Source organism: Anguilla anguilla, chromosome 1 (genome assembly GCF_013347855.1).
Source record: "Anguilla anguilla isolate fAngAng1 chromosome 1, fAngAng1.pri, whole genome shotgun sequence".
In the NCBI taxonomy this organism is placed as follows: Eukaryota; Metazoa; Chordata; class Actinopteri; order Anguilliformes; family Anguillidae; genus Anguilla; species Anguilla anguilla.
The window spans coordinates 47,851,815-47,868,849 of record NC_049201.1 but is presented as its reverse complement, the minus strand read 5'-3'; the positions used below and the strand labels follow the sequence as shown (position 1 = coordinate 47,868,849).

General features: G+C 47.5%; 1 protein-coding gene across 4 annotated transcripts in view; it reads left to right on the top strand.

Annotated features, from left to right (window-relative positions):
- Positions 1–17,035, top strand: part of mindy3 (MINDY lysine 48 deubiquitinase 3) — a 38,924-nt gene that overhangs the window by 14,752 nt on the left and 7,137 nt on the right. For all 4 annotated transcript variants that reach the window (XM_035404779.1, XM_035404789.1, XM_035404759.1 and 1 more), the window contains 2 exons: positions 11,152–11,224; positions 16,152–16,224. In XM_035404779.1, coding sequence (XP_035260670.1) covers positions 11,152–11,224; positions 16,152–16,224 — 146 coding nt within the window. The remainder of the gene's footprint in view (positions 1–11,151; positions 11,225–16,151; positions 16,225–17,035) is intronic.

The window sequence follows — 17,035 nt, the reverse complement described above, 5'->3', positions numbered from 1 at the left end:
TTAATATCTGTGGTTTTTTGATGCAAGCCCTGAAAATTTCATTGTGCATGCCCTCAGGTGAACAACAAAATTATTTCCTTTTGGAAAACTGATCCCCCCGGCCTCCCATCTGGTTCAGCTTTCCCTGCTGGAGATTGCTTTAGCTGTTAAACCAGCCCCGGCAAAGTAAAGCTGGTTCTGTCTCGATCTCTACCCACTTTAGGACACCACATTCCAAAGCTACAACCAGCGGCCATTCTTCATTGGGAGGGAAAGAAGTTGTGTCTGTTTTGTGCGACATAATGGCTTTTTTAAAAATCTTGTTTACTGAAAATGGAATCAGATCTGATTGAAATATTATTTTTGTGTCTTTTAGAACTATAGGGACATAATGTGCTTATGTAACATTTCTCAGTCCTCTATAATCGCCATTTTCCCGTCTGTGGTGTCAGATATCGTGCCCCCGGGCCATGTAAATACTGCGTGATTGGTGAAATCCAGGACAAGCTTGTGTCAGCCTAGGAGCTGAAGTCGCTAATTGTGTATTTTCCCTTGAGTGTAACAATTTTTGTAAAACGCTTCGGATGGCCAGGGTTTCAGTGCAAAAACAGAACATAATTGGCTGTGTGTTGAATGTAGACCCTGGGGTATGACATGACACGAGCAAACTGAGCAAAGATTGTGTAGTGAGAAACCGCAACCAAGAGCCGCACTCATGTCACAGTGCTCCCTTGCCTGTCTGACAGAGCGTCACCATTCAGGTGTGAATCTTTACTTCTGCCTTTGCTATAAATGTCATGAGCATTCACGTGTGAAATACCAGAATAAGGAAACCTGGCAGATGATAGCAGAATGTTGGTGCCCGACGCAAGCCTTTTTCATTTTGCGTTTTTTTGTCCTTGATTTGGCTCTGTACTACAAAATTTTAAATTAGTAACCAAACATTTCACATGTGGTTAAAGTGCAAATGCTCAGCTTTTATTTAAAGGTATTTTTATATGCTTTAGTTTCACCATTCCCTGCAATGGACTGGCGAACTGTCCAGGATGTATTCCTGCGTCTGGCCTAATGCATGCTGGGATAAGCTCCAGCACCTCCCGTAACCCTTTGCGGGAATAAGCGGGTATAGAAAATGGATGCATGGATTGGTGGATGGTTTCACTTTTGTAGAAATTACAGTACTTTTTATACATGGCCCCCCATTTCAGGGCACTATAATGTTTGGGACATATTAATGGTTTTGTCAAAAGTAATCCTGTTTAGTACTTTGTCACATATCCTTTTCATGCAATGACTGCTTCCAGTCTGTGACCCATAGACATCACCAGCTGCTCTGTATCTTCTGTGGTGATGCTCAGCTAGGCCTGTACTGCAGCCATGTTCAGCTCCTGCTTGTTTCAGGGAATAGTTGGCTTCAGTTTTCTCTTCAGCATGTGAAACACATGTTCAGTTGGATTCAGATCATTTGAATGACTTGGCCTATCAAGAATTTTCCAGTTTTTGGCTTTGAAAAACTCTCACTGCTTTGGCAGTATGTTCGGGATCATTGTTTTGCTGTAGGATGAAGTGTCATCCAATGCATTTTGCGGCATTTGGTTGAACTTGAGCAGATTGGATGCTTCTGTACACTTCAGTATTCATTCTGCTGCTGCCATCAGCAGTTACATCATCAATGAAGACAAGTAAGACCTGTGAGTATCACAAGACAAGTGAGTATCTGTGGCAGCCTTAAATGCCCAAACTATAACAGCCCCTCTATCATGTTTCACAGATGAGGTGGTATCCTTTGGGTCTCAGGCAGTTCCTTTTGGCCTCTGCACTTTGCTCTTGCCATCACTCTGATAAAAGTGAATTTTGGTCTCATTTATCCACAAGACCTTTTTCCAGAACTCATCTGGCTCTTTTCAGTACTTCTTGGCAAACCATTTATCCCAAACATGCCCTGTAATGGGGGGGGGGGGGGGGTGTGGCTATGTAGAAAAAGTTCTGTAAACCAGAGTGTATAGAAATACACTTAAATAACTTCTGTGAGTGTGTACTTTATTGACACGTGTTGTTTGAATTTAAAATTGAAGTACGGAGCCAAATCATGAAAATCAATACCAGTTGAGTCTTGCAGTACATGTCCAACTCTCATACCTTGACTCATCCAGTACATTGCACACGAGCCATTCCTTTTGTGTTGCATTACCAGTTGAGTCTTTCGGTAAATTAATTAAATGAACAAACAAAAACAAGACTCGGCCTGATTTTAGGCTGCTGGTGGTTTTCATGCAAACCATGTGTAGTTTAAATCATTGTTTTCATTTATGATGTTTAAGGGAGACCAAACACACAGTCTTCTGTTTGCATTTTATTTAGTGACAAACTATGTTTTAACTCTTTGTTTATGATGCAAGGCACACAGCATGCGAGCTAGCCTAGCCTCCTAACATCTAATTAAAGAGTGGCTTGTTGCTCACTAAGCTGAAACAGGAGCACAGGCGGCATGGTTGTACATTAGTAGAACAGCTGGATATATTTGCTTGTGTCAGGCAAGCCATATTTAGTTTAAATGTGCAAGGCTCTCTACCTGATTTGTTAGCTCCTTGTATGAGATGTGAAAGTCAATGCGTTGAGAATAGTTAGAGTTTTGGCCAGGATCTTGCTGCTCTGTAAACTTAAGTCCGTTGGGCCTTTTGTCTAAAAATAAATGGATACATTTTCAGTTCAGCGCATTGACTTGATTTGAGCTGTAACCCCAGCCTTGTTCTCGCCGGTACTGATTTGTTCCTCATAATTGTAAACCAACCCGACAAAAGAGTGGCAAGCCCTCCGTTCAGTCTGCGCGGTTCCTGAACAAATTGTGCGTTTGCTCGCCGTGAAAGGGGCGAAGAGAACCTCTGCGTACGTGCTCCTGCTGTGCGTGGTTAGCGTTATGTTCCTCTGCTTTCGCAGATAGGATTTGCCCTCCAGTGTATCCGATTTGATTTCACAAAGCCCAGCGAGAACGCGTCCTCTCAGAAGTGCATTGATACCGCCATAGGTAGACACCCCTGGAGGGGGGTGGGGGGGTGGGTGGGGGGGGGGGGGAGGTAATGGATAGTCACTTTACATCCCCTTAACAAAACGGAAACCGTAGACCCGGACAATGGGCGGCGATCGGGTGTCATGTTGGGGCGGCCGGCGGCCCGTTGTTTGCACAAAAACTTAAGAGGCGGCGTGACAGCTGTGGGACAGAGGGGAAGGAGACGGACGCGCCGGGGAGGCCGAGACCCCGGGCTGTGAGTCGGGTTTCCTCCCGGCCCGGCTGGCCGGCGCGGGCCCGGCGCTGCTCCGAGCGCAGTCCCCTCGTGCAGGGCGGCGCGTTTGAAGTGCCGGACATGATGAGCTTCACATCCCTGCCCCTCCGCCACTCAGAGCGGTGGGGATTTTATCTCTTTTTTAACATGGTCTCACCGGGGACCCTCGCCCCTCTAAGGATGGGCGAGCTTCTTTTTCAGGCTGGAACGTCGGAGGAGGAGGAGGTGGAGGTGAAGGAGGAGGGGTCGGGGAGAGCTTGGGAGGCGTAGTCGCTGATGGGGAAAACGTCTGTCGCTCTCGGGGACCTTTCATGTTCGCGGCGGCGTTCACGGTCCGGTAATTTGCTTGGAGGGGAGCTGGGACCCCGAGCTTCCTATGTCTCTGAAGCTACCGGCGGAGGTCTGGCTTCTCTCTGTGGCCCTGTGGCTCGCTCATGCTCTTCTGTCTGCGACATTGGGAGCGGTTTGAACTGCCTCCCTCTTACTGATACTATAATGTGTCCAAAATTGGGAATTGATATAATAGATGGATAGATTTAATCTATGCTGGGGTTTGAATGTCAGGGTGCATAGAAGAATGGGGGAAACGGGCACAAAGCAGTGGGGAAAGCTCTATAGAAAACACTGATGTCAGTCGAAGTGCAGATAAACTGGCAAATGGGCTGCACTGGGCTGGAACCGGAGTGTAAAGTAATATCCATTAATAGGTCTTTTTTTTTTCTTATTGTCAGACTTGACCTTTGCGATTTTTTTTAAAGGCACAGCGAAGGAGGAGAGGATGGTGTCAATTTGGCTCTCCCCAGATGGTCCGACGTTTCTGCGGGGCAGACCTTGATTTCTTAAATTTGTTCCGTTGTGAAAAAGTGGTTTGAAGAAGCCCGGTGCTGTGAGCTGGTTTGAGACGGTTCGGCTTGGAGCCTTCTTTTGGAGAGGGCCTTTGCCATGATGCCTGACGGGCTGTTCATGGCGGAGGGGTGGCACAGCTGTCGGACATCCTGGGAGATTGCTACACTCCTTTGTTTCGGTGATAATGTCGCTACACGACTCTCTCCCAACCCCTTGTATCTCATGGCTGTATAGCACGCATCTCTCTTAAAAGAAAACAATGCCTCTTTGGTTCCCTGTCCGTACGTTGTCACGCATCACTATGGAACTACTTTGTTAACAAAGGAGAGGCCTGAGGAGCGCGGCGTAAAACGAGGCTGACATTGAAGTGCCTGTCTCCAGCCAATGAACTGTGGCCTTCTATCGGGTTACTCATCGGTACTTAAGACCAGATATAGTGTTACAGCACAAAAGAGGATTAGCGCCCATAGCCCTTCTGAAACATGCCGACAGGCCGCCGTGGAGTCAGTCAAGTGGAAGCGGGAGTTCCGTGTCCCTCGGACAATAGCGATACCCGGTTCCAGGAAGGCGAGTCGTCTGGGGGCTAGGTATAATTCCCCGAGATCGCTATCTCCGAATTGTTCGGATTTCCTCGAGCTTGGAGAGGCCGGTGTGCGCTGGACACTCTGTGGAGCGTTGCACTGAGTGACCGGCTCAGGATACATGGTGCTTAAATCCCACACAGATTTACCACACCCAACTTTCAGAACTGACCGCCTATGGTCTGAATCACCACTGTTTGAAGCAAGTACAAGCAGTCTAATTTAAACCACAAGGGAAATAATTATGTGTTTTTTTGTCTCAAACTAATGGTTTTAGTCATAAAGAACTTGTATAGTGCTTTCTCCTATAAAATATCTATACCTATGTTATCGATCTTTCATGGTTATATGTTATGCTAAGGATTCATAGTACAATTTTGCCGTAAAGGTGTAGGTAAACAAAAGCTTAAACATTTGGCCAAGTGAAATTTAAGCTTGTGTCTGCTGTAGCTTAAGCCAACGAAAAAAGCCTCTCGTGGAGATGTCACTCTCGGTGCTACGAGCAAGGCTAGGTACACCTGATCGTGTGTGATGGACGTCAAGGTTGTTTCCCAAGGTTGAGATGGGTGCCAATCGGAGAGCTTGGGAGATTGCAGGTGTAACAGTGGTGGTTTCTCTCTTGTTCGCAGCATATAACCTTTTAAGGCTAGCCATTGCAAGCTTCTCTTTACAAGCCACTGAGTAACCCTTGGGCCCATATCCCCCTCTGCATCGTTTGAGTTTTTCACCAACATTTCAGTGCTGCAGGCTGATGTCCAAGTCTGCCTTGAAGACTATAAAACACGGTAACATTCTTCTGGCGTTTCGCTTTATTTTGTTCTCGCTGTTGGTGAGAGGAAAACCATTCCAAGTATGACACATTTTCTGAATAAGCACAAAGGTATTCGGCGTATTTTTCATGTTGTTTGACTATTTTCTGGCGATCGGGAGCTACGTTTCCTGCTTCGTTTGCCCTCTCTCATGTCCTTGAAATGACTGGACTGTGACTGACGGCCGCTCTGAAAGTAAGGTTTTTCAATGGCGGTGTGGCCTGTTCCATTCCTCCAGCGGTTGGCGGGTGAGGAGCCAGTGGTCTGCCTAACAGAACACAGCGCGCTGCATTTGTAGAATGTTTTACGCAAGCGGTCATCGAAAATTGGCCGTCCTGGTACTCTCTAGATTTCAGAGCTGGCGTTTTTAAACTTCCTTGTACGGCGACTGGTAGATCTCTCGCTGTGTCCGTAATGAAAGCCAGATTCCGGGTTTTCAAAATGCGAACAAGCTGTGAAGAAGTATAAATTCCCCCTGTCTTTCGGGAAAAAGACCTTATAAAGGACGCCAATGGCTGTGTCCAGGAAAATGATTCATAGCATCGTGCAATTATCATGTAACATGTAATATGTCAGACGAGTTTGTAATTGCTTTGCAAATTTTCTCATAAAAAGCCTTTGAAACAGATCCCTGGGGAAGTGTGCGTTTTCATGTAGTTTGTTCAAATCAAGGAAATGGTTCTTACTCAGCACAGTAGATTTTGGAACTGCTTTGTATTTTAATTTCGTCTTCTCGTTGGTGTCTTTTATTGACTCCTATGTACTGGCTGGATGAGAGCACATTTTCCTTTTTTATACATGGTGCTTATTCTTGTGCTATATTATTAAGACTGTTGTTGTTCTGTGTTATTTGTTTTTAGAAGTGTATTGCTCAAAAGAATATACTGGGATTTTTAAAATTCCAAATGAATTGTAAGCGCAAATGAGGTGATCGACAAGTTTTTTTGATAAACGCTCCCGAAACTGGTAACTTGGGCCACCGTTATTTGTCTTTTAAAGACTCGTAAATGGCAGGTAAATTCAACAATGCGTGCGTTTGTGTTGCCGGAGACTAAATAACGTCTGGCCTCCTTTTGTTTGGGAACCATCCTGCAAAAGCAAACAGAAGTGGGACCAGGGTAACAAACAGAGATGCACTAACTGACCCCCGCGCCCAGGGTTGTTTTGTTTCCATAGCGAGGCTTCTCTTGCCTTCGGACATGGCTGCTTTTTCGCACACGCAGCTTAATTCCTGTGCCAGGCCTTTAGTTAAAGGGCCGATAACGGGAGCCACGCTTATAATTAACTTCCCGGTGATAAGATGTGCAATTTGTCGTCTGCCGCGTTCGTGACGAGCAAAGGTATTTTTAACCTCAAATTATCTGCACGCATCGTTCTCCTTTTTTAGCTTGGGTTGCTTCTTTGTTCGATCTTTACTGCGCTTATTACACGCTGAACACTATGGTTTGTCCTCACCGTTGGTTGCACAACATTGTTTGCCTCTGTTATTGCCTGAAGGAATACTTCTTCCTTCCAGTACAAATTGAATCCTGCTGAAGGTACATGACTGCAGTGAGCAGCATGCAATGCATAGCAATCACATAGATTATTTGAACGAGCGAACCGGTGGCGAACACGGTCAGAAAATCGGAGCGTTTGAGAACGGCACGCAATGGCGGCGTGGGTGATTTCCAGCTGCTTTCTGTCGCCAACCCGCTAACCCTTCCGCAATGTGGAGCTGTGCTCGCTCCTAGCGTCCCGCGCGTCGTAGCTAGGAATCCTAATACCGCCTCCCCTCTCTATCGGTGCCCAGACATCCTGGCTGTTTCGCTCACTCTCAGAGCTGGGCTGCATCCCAGACCTTTATCTGCCATTCCTCCGCTCCTCCCCGCCGGCCACTTCCCCCGCAGCCCAAACTCTTAATGAGGAGGGAGCCTCGGCTGCCCTCCATGCTGCTCTGGTTGGATCGTCAAGATAACAGTGCGTTTTGGGGTTCGACGTGGCATTCTGGGAACTTGTGTGGATCTTGCCCAAAACAAGTACTTCTATTTGAAATTTTCAAGAGCAATTTGGAAAAAATGTTGTATTCTATCCAAATGTCTTTGAATTGTTTTCAAATGAAATACCTAAAATGCTCTTTAAAGTTTAAAGTGTGTTTTCCCCATATACATTTAAAATATCTTCAAAGACATTGCCCTGCATTGGCGTCGAGTACATGGACTCATCATCAAACGATTACCATATGTAGTGCCCTTTAAATACTATGTTTTAAAAAAATAACATTCAACAACATATTGTTTACAAAAGTATTTAAAACTAAGTATAAGACATCTAATATATATTTGACCCATGTCTGGGCAGCATATAATCTGCCCCAATGGCTTCCCAACAAGCAACAAGACTTTTTCATCTTTCATTGTGTCATCAACTTTGTGTTGAAGGTGCTTCCTGATGACAAATACACGAACGTGGACATTTGCCCTTAAATTAAAAACCTTAACTTCAGAAACTCCCTCACAGCCTCAAGTTTTGACTTGTCACTGTCAGTAACAGCAGTGAGCCCGTGCTCAAATCTGGGATGCTGTGAGGGTGAGGAAGAGGAGGGTAGGTGAAGTGAGTGAATCAGAAATATTGAGGGATGGCATTCGGTTAAACTTCCTCGTCTACCTGTCAGCCCTGAATCTCATTCAGACACGTCACTGCCAGTCCGCTTGGATATCCCACGGCTGTCGCATGCGCACAGCCCTTGCGTTTACCACAACCAGCGTGTGTATATGCTTGCAGGCATTAGGTATGTGCAGGTAATTAGCCGAAATGCGTTTCTGCACCCGGCAGGAAATCTCAGTCAGAAAGCCGGTAATTTTGTGTCGTAAACTTCAAGGAACGTTTCCGCGAGTCGTCTATAAAGTTAGCAGAGATTGTTTGTCTTCGGTCTTGTTACCTGTTCTGTTTGATTTACCGCCCAGGCCCTGTAAGAACTCTCCGCCGCTAGTCGATGCTAAAGCTAACCAAAGCCCCTAATGCCAAAATGAAATATGTCATGCCAAGGTTTACTCTAAATTAGGGCCTGTGCATAGATGCCTGCGAGTGAAACCTTATCGACGTTTCTTCATCCACGAAAACGTAAAACGGTACAAACGTTTCCCCCTCTGAATGCATATATTTTACGAACTGTTTGCGTAACGTAATGTAAAAACTAACAACTCATTTGAGCCATGAACAAGAGGATTCTTCTCTGCAGCTGGATTTGGGAAGAAGTATATTATTTTTTGCTCTAAACTATAAATACTCTGAGCATTTGTTCATGAAGTCCCGGAGAACAGTCTCTTGCTCATTGACCCACCGGCAGCTGGGAGTTCTCTACCCTTTTCTCTCTGGAGCTGGAAAGGATTCCCAAATCTCTTTGTATTATGAAATTCTAGGAAGGAGGACTGGCATTTTAATAATATCCATGCTGAGAGGATACACTCGCAGTTTATTTTCAATAGGACTGTTTTGTTTGTGTAAGAGGCAGCTCTGGTAAACAGTCTTTCGAGGGACCGGTTATTTTCGATGTCCGCAGTTCAAGTTCAGCCGAGTGGAGCTGCAAGTGACTGAAGTAGGCCCGGGGCTCTGCTTGCATTGTTCAGAGAAAACAAGGACTTTTAATTGAGTGCGGTTCAAATTACGCCAAGGTGAGCACTTCAATGAGGTGCACTGGGTTATGTCAACATCTGCGATGCTGATTTCAGTGACTGATTTCCGTCTAATCTCCCCCCTCCCTGCCCCCCCGCCATTAAAAACTTTCTCTGTCCATTCGTTCATTTTGTTGAAAAAAAGAGCAAGTTTCAGTTTTTTGGATTGATTACTGTGGTCTTTTAATGAGACAGTTTGCATTATTTATGAGATGTTGTATTAATTTGTATTCTAGCCTGTAAGAGGCGCAGTACTTTTTCAGTGGAATTGTAGATCATTTTAGCAGTAAGATCAGTGACTCGTGAAGCATGTGTTTAAAGTTTAAAAGTTCACCTAAGATTGTTCTCCAAAAGATTATCCTTAATGTCACATAGTTATTGAAGATGTGTCTGACTAGTTTAAGTTGATGTTTTCTTCAGTAGCTTGGTAAATGCTTGATGGTGACCTTGAGACAGACACCAGGTGCTTGCACGGTGCTGCCTGAGCAAGGCAAGGAGTTGTCAGTGGTTGTGTACATTCACCCAGGTCCCTGGTGCCTTCCCTGGGTAGTACTTTCTCAAAACCTATTTCATGTCTTTAAATGATCCTGATCTTTGAATTATTTTTCTGTTAAAGATAAAAATAAAGAAAATAGAATATTAGTTCCGCACACGCTCGTGAAACTGCCAGAGATCCCCGTTCCCACCATCCATCATTTCGGGGTGTGTGGGGGGGGGGGGGGGGGGGGCTTCTTCGTGTCCAACACGTCAGTTCGAGGGGCTTATTCCAACGGACGTCTTGGAATGTTTCTACGCGCCGCACGGCTTCACACGCTCAAACTGCGATGAAATCTGTCAAAGCGCGTTGTTTTCTACACGCTCTCTCCCCCGGCCACTGAAACCCCCCCCCCGCAGGTCGGTGTTTCGCTGTTGTTCGAAACGGGCCCAAACACACACTGGGTTTATTTGCTCGCCATAAATCACGGCGTGTTTTGATTCGCGCGGACGTCCGACAGCGCCTGATTAGGGGCGGGTTTAGAGTGGAAACAAAGCGCCCGGCTTTGCGGCTCCCTTATCTTTTCATCGGCTAGTAACGGGCGAATATTTCGGAGATTGCGCCGGTGCTGGTGTTATTGTAGACATGCTATACCCTTGCAGCAGGACCCCTAAGAAAAGGTGTACTGTACTACGATTCTGGCCTGCTCGCAAAGACGCACGCTCCTAAGTGGTTTTTTTCTACTGCCTCGATTATGTTATGGCATAAACTAAGAATAATTGCGTGTTGCCGTTCATTTAAGTCGCACGCACTTGTGCACTAGTCATGCTATCTCTGATTTGGAAAGCGATTCTTTCATTCTGCCAAGTTATTATAATTTGTCGCCTCTCCCCCCTTGGTTCCCCCCACAGATTAACAAAATAACTGTAGTGTAGAATGGCTATTGATTGCCCCTTCGGGAAATGAATAATGCCGCAAGCAGTATATTTAGAAACATTAGATCATAAATGGTCATTTAATTTTAGACTCCATCACCTTACAGTACATGTAGCCTAAAATACAAATTGTGGATGAAAAATATTAAACTTTATTATGATTTTGAAACATTCCTTCAAGATAGCATGTCAACCCTAATATTAAGTGCATGCACTAAGGACTGTCATTTTCAAAGGTTGATTGCAAAAACTTGAAGTAATTGTTTGTTTAGGTTAGCATTTTTCTTGGAGCTTGTACTGAGGTTGCTGTGGGAGCGTCACAGTGTGTTGTGGTGTGAGGAGGAGCACATTATAACAGAGCTTTTCCTTCATTATGCGTCACTCTAAAGCGCATGCCTTTCTTTATCAAGTCATTTAATGTGCTTCGTCTTTGATCCCGCCCCAGTCTGCGCGGCTAATAACTTTAGCAACGTTCTTAGAACTTCTGCAGCATTTTACCGCCAGAAATGTTTGAGGAAAATAGGCTGATACTCAGAATCAACTATACGTTGTAAAATCTGTCTTTTTAAATGTATTTCTCTCCGTGCTGCAGGAAATGGCCCTGGTCGCCCCGGAGTCTCCATCTGAACAGGCTCGCAGAGTCTTCCAGACCTTTGACCCAGAAGGTAAGTCCTCCTGCAGGTCTTTCTCTGCAGCTGTTTTTTTTTTTTTTTACCATTACACCACATTGCTATCATATGGTGTGTGTTCTCCACAAGCACTTACAGACACTGCACTCCGCTAACCAGTGTTGACCTTCCCTGAGCCAACAGGGCAGCTGGCCCACAGGGTGGTGAACAGTTTGTGAACTCATTCCTGAACTCGGGTCATTGCACCACTTTTACACCTTCATTTACTGGCTTCGGTTAGCTTTGGTTGAAGCTGACGGTCTCGGTCGACTCTACTCTCTTGCTCCCGACGTTTTCTTTGCCGGCCAGCAGTGAAAGAACGGGGCAGGGATGCTGCCCGCCGAATCCGGCGCAGATAGACGCTGGCGTCGCCGCGTGGAATGCAGACGCCCGAGTTAGACGCCAAGTAAACACGGTCGCGTGTGGCGGGGCGGGGGCGCGTTCCTTCCTGTTTGGACCGGGCCGTAGTCACGGTCGTGTGTAGCGGGGCGGGGGCGTGTTCCTTCCTGTTTGGACCGGGCCGTAGTCACGGTCGCGTGCCCCTGTCTGAGGAGGCTCGGCTGCCCGCGGCTACGCTCAGCCCCCCTCAGTGAGAGCGGAAGTGATCTCCGTGTTTTTCTGACGGGGAGCCGGGGGGACGCGTCGCCCGGAGAGCGAGGATTACAGATCCCATCGTTCTCTCTGGGCTCTGCGAATCCACCGACCCCCTACCCACCCCCCCATCTAATCTTTAACCGAAGGGCCCGGTGCTGTTTTTCGGAGGGGTGCGGGGGAACCGAGCGCGGTGCTAATGGGGCTAACCTGGGCCTGACCGCGCAGGAAACCGCAGCTCCAGCGCTTTATTTGTGCTGCGCTTATTACAGGGCAGGGGAGGCCGCTCTTCCGCCTCTTAGCGCCCTCGCCCAGCGCCCGCTCAGAGGAGCACTCCGTAACGAAGACCACGTCGCTTTGCTTCTCCTGCCTCTTCGCGAACGAGTTTGGATTGCTTTCGTAAGGTTTCGGGAATCTTTTAAAACATGCGTCTGAGTCTGAGTTTGACTGCAGCGCAGGCAGTCTTAAGAAAGCGGATTTGCCTGATCCCGTAACGCGCGGCTGTGGAGGAGACGGCGGGTCATTAACGCGCGGTGTGGCCCGAGACCTTTGGCGGTCGCGTTCTTCGTGTCTTGCTTTAAGAACCCGAACTAATGAAGAGATGGATTCTGCAGACTCCTGCACCGGCAGGGCCCGGGCACATAAGCTCCAGTTTTATGTGCTGGGCTCCCAGCCTCAAAGACACAGCTGTTTTTTAATTGCTTCCCTCTGGTTTCTCTTTACACCAGAACGTGAGCCAAAGACACGGTGACGTGACTCAGGAAGCACGTGACCGGTGCATGTTGTAGAGGGTGAAACCACGCCTGCTACAGGCTTATGAATATCGGTCCCCATGCGGTGTGTGGTCATCATGTTAATCGTAAACATTGCAGTCGTCACCAGAACCACCATGGGTGGCACACCAAGTCCCTCCCCCAAACCACCCCCCACAAACCCCTTCATGGGTTTCCACGTCCTTGAATTTTGAAAAAAGGAAAAACCTTTTGATGTGTGAGAATGGGGGACGAGTCACATTTTATCCTTTGTGTTTTCTGGTCTCTTTAGACAGGATGTTCTGGAAGCGCAGTCTTTTCTAATGCGGTAAACAGCGTTCCTGCGCTCTGTGTGTTTACGAGAACAGTGCGGCGCTTTGCGTGCACGTCTGCGCTCCACAACTGTTTCCCATTACTGCGCGTTTGACCGGGGGAAAGTGCGGGGGGCTGGCGGGTGTCTCGGACGGCTGAACCGCTGGGTTTCGGTGCAGGGACACGCCCTCCCGAATCAGCCTGCTTCCGGATCGTCACCACGTCCGGGCCCGCGGCGCAGGATCTGCCATAGCGTCGTCCGGCGAGAGAGCGTTTCAGTCTGACGGGTTGTCACCGCCTCGGCGCACCACAGCACCTCCTCTGTTCGTTCGGGCTCCTGCGGTCTGCCTGCATCGGTGGGTGGAGTGTGCCGTTGCAGAGCGGCGGGCGTGCGGCTGTGGCGTGCGGCTCTGGCGTGCTGCGGGGTGAAGAGAAGTGGCGGCTGTCTGTGCGCTTTAGAAGAGAACGTGTGCTTCCGCGCCCTCTAAATCTCCCAAAGGTTGCTTCTGTGGGAGGGGCTGCTTTTCCCACAAATGGGAATTCCATATCGGGAGCAGATAAGAATTATTGGGGTAAAGCTGGTTGAAAGGAAAGAGGACGAAGCAGGAAGTGGTTTGAACGTACATGCAGTTCTTCATTTTAACCGGTTTTGACTGTCTATGTGTCTGTGTGCATGTGTGTGTGTGCATGTCTGTGTGCATGTCTGTGTGTGCGTGTTTGTGTGCATGTCTGTGTGTGCGTGTGTGTGTATATGTGTGTGTGCGTGCTTGCGTGTGTATGTATGTGAATGTGCGTGTGTGTGCATGTGTGTGTGTGCATGTCTGTGTGCATGTCTGTGTGCATGTGTTTGTGTGCATGTCTGTGTGTGCGTGCTTGCGTGTGAATGTGCGTGTGCGTGCGGTTGGAAAACAGACACTTGCTAGCGTCTGCCAAACAGCCAGTCAGGAGGCAGGTCAGCGCCAGGCTCGCAGGGCAGCCCGCAGTCGGACGCCACGGTCAAACAGCGCGACTCCAGGGCCCTCAGAAACTGCGCCGCGGTTAGCGAGTTGCGGGGTTAAACCCAGTCCAGCTGGCTCCCAATCAGCAATAGTCTCTGTTATGTCTTATGCGTTTCAGAGAAGGGAAGGGCCCGGGGCTGATTGATTTCCCTGCTGCGGGCGCTCCGCGCTCCAGCTGAAAGTGATCTCGTCTGCCTCAACACCAAATATGTAAACAGTCCAGACCGCCGCTCCTCGCTGTAGGAGCGAGTCTCAATTAGAACCCCTGCCAAACAAATGTGAGGCTCGCCATGGAAACCGGGACAGGCAGCCCTCCTTTACCTTCGCTCGCCCCCCCCCCCCCCCCCCCACCCCCACCTCACCCCATCTCTCCTCGAATCCTGACCCACGCTCCCTCCAGCCAGTTTCCGGCCTCTTTGCCTGTTGTTTTTTTTGGATTAATGGAAAGGACAGTGTCTTGGAACATCCCAGGTTTTTTTTTTTTTTTGGTTTTTTTTTGTTGGTCCCCTCGGTTGGTCCCGGCGCAGTGCTATGTTAAGCTGCGTTAAGCTCTCCGTTAACCCGCTTCTTCCTGGGTTCGTGAGAAATCTCGTCATTGGCTTCCTGAATAAACTGGGCGTGGTTATATGTGCCTGATGTCACTGGGGTTTTGTTCGTAGGAGTCGCGTTCATCTGTAATTTACTGTGTTAGATGGAAGGCAAGAGCTCACACCTCTCATCTGTTTAATAGAAACAGCAGGGTGAGGCGCGTGGCAGAGTCCGTAGGAGAGTGGAGCAGTACCCTTCCGCACGGGCCGCAGTTTGGCCCCCGCCATGGCACCTTCTCAGCTGTGGTTTCTTCGTCTGATGCCCTCTCTGCTTCCCACCTGTCTGAATAAAGCAAAAAGTTAAAGGAGGACAAGTTGTCCACACTCTTTTAAAAAAAAAAAAAAAAATGCATTTTTTAATTAGTCTGCAGACTATATACTTTCAGTACGGATCCACTTATGTGATCAAGTCCTGCATCCGGTGTTTTTTGGTTGCTGTGAGATGGGCAGAGGTTGCAATGCACGCCATTTTGGAACACATGGAACTCTCTTCATCTGAAAGGAGAAGCTCTGGGATTAATATCTGCCTCAGTCTCATCCCTGTGCATGCACAGTAATCCACTCTGTGCCGTTACCATGGTGATTTCAGGTTCCATGACAACTCATCCTGGCCATGCAAACTCATTCCCCAATGCAAATTTTCTTCGTAATAAAGATCAGCACGTAAATTACCATTAATAAAAACTTGGGCATTAATATGTAATGTAATTTCAATATATGGACATTTTAGTGCATGTTGGTTACCTCAAAGCATGCTGGGTAGTGGACAGTTTGAAAGTATACCTACATGAGAATTAATCAAACAATTGAATGGTGTGTGCTTAAATCTAAGGTCCGGTTTCTGCCCAGATGTGGTTGAACTGCAATCTGGATGTGGGATGGGTCTTCACTGGAATTGGAAGTTACCTACACAAGTAATCTGAAGTCCTTTAGTCCCTGATTGCTATAGAGCGCATGACCTGACCCTTTTATGCAGACTGGCATGGGGCATTACACAGTTCTGTTCATGTGAGGAGTATCTCTTTCCACACTGAATCACGGAGGGAAGTGTGGGAGATCATGGCTCATTGGCACCATCCACTGTACACTGTTCAGTCTTACCCAGAATGCAACACTCTGTGAGTGACTGTACAGCAAACGCAGGCCAGGAATTTGATTGACACCGCATTTAGCGAATTAACAAAGCCTGTTTTTAGTTTTCAGATAATGTGTTTGTGTTGGAAAAAGAGTGACTCTGAATGTAGTTCATGAATGACACTATGAGGAGATCTGGCTCAAGAGGTTTTTTACCAAAGTAACTTTAACCTGAAAAATGAGGCGATATGGAGTAAAGAGAAGATAATGCGGAGCTTTGCTGACATTGAGGAAGTCTTCACAGGCATTGAACCCTGAGTGTGTGTGCGTTAAATCTGTTAATGCCTGAGTAGTTCTGTTCTTTTTCTTGCATCGGCTCCTCTCATTCTTCAGGTTCGTCTTAGATTACTCAGGATAAGGTAAAAATTCTGGGTTAAGATTCCTGTTAATCTTGATGCTCAGATTTTTAAGTCTTCTGCCTGTCGTTCAGCTTTTTCAAAGCGGAGGTCAGGCCATCCTGAGGGGGTATCTGTTTATCAGACCTCGGGTTCCTGGCTCCTCTGTTTTTAAAGCACTTCTCCGTCTGTCTCTGTCCCTCTTCCCCCTGCAGATAATGGCTTCATACCCGACACACTACTGGAGGACGTGATGAAGGCCCTGGATCTCGTCTCCGAGCCCGAGTAGTAAGTAATTTTGGCAGGGGTACGCCGCCCGCGGTCCAAGGCCTAGCGCATACTGTTCGTGTCTCCAGCGCATCTGGTGTTATAGACACCCCCCCCCCCCCTTCACATAAGTCCTCAGAAGTGTCCGTCTCCCCCCCGTCCTCCCGCCCCCTCAGTGTTAAAGGGCCGCGCAGACTGTGATGTGTGTTTACAGTTTGGGTTTTTGCCACACTACATGAGGTAAGCTAAACTGCCAATCACCCGCGCAGTCAAACGGCCTGGTCCCCCTGCTGCTGGACGCCAGTGAAGCGGCTCCAGTATGGCCCGCCTGCCTGCCTGCTTCATCGATCACATGGGCATATGACATAGATCGCGTGGGCGTATGACATAGATCACACGGCCACATGACATAGATCACACGGCCCTATCACACGACCATATGATATTCCTTGGAGCCGCATCGTCACTGAGATTGCTGTGAAGATACTTAGAACACGTACCAAGATTCTTTCAACTTTTTTCCAGGATTCACCGTTCAGTGAATAAGTCAATAGGTCTTTGTTTTTGTATAACACCATTTACAAACAGGCTGTCGCATAGCACTTCAACATCAACATTTTCACAGAGGGAAAAGATTATGAATTGACCGAACCGGTTTAAGCCAGTGTCGGACAATTATTACTATACTGATGCCTTAAACGTCATACACTGGACCGCTGGAAAATGTGAGATTCAGAGAAGAATCCCCCATTTAGGCATTAAACAGACGCATGTGGCTAAAACCAGCGAGACCATTGAAGTTGAGTGTCCAGTGCATTAGGCAATGAAGTCG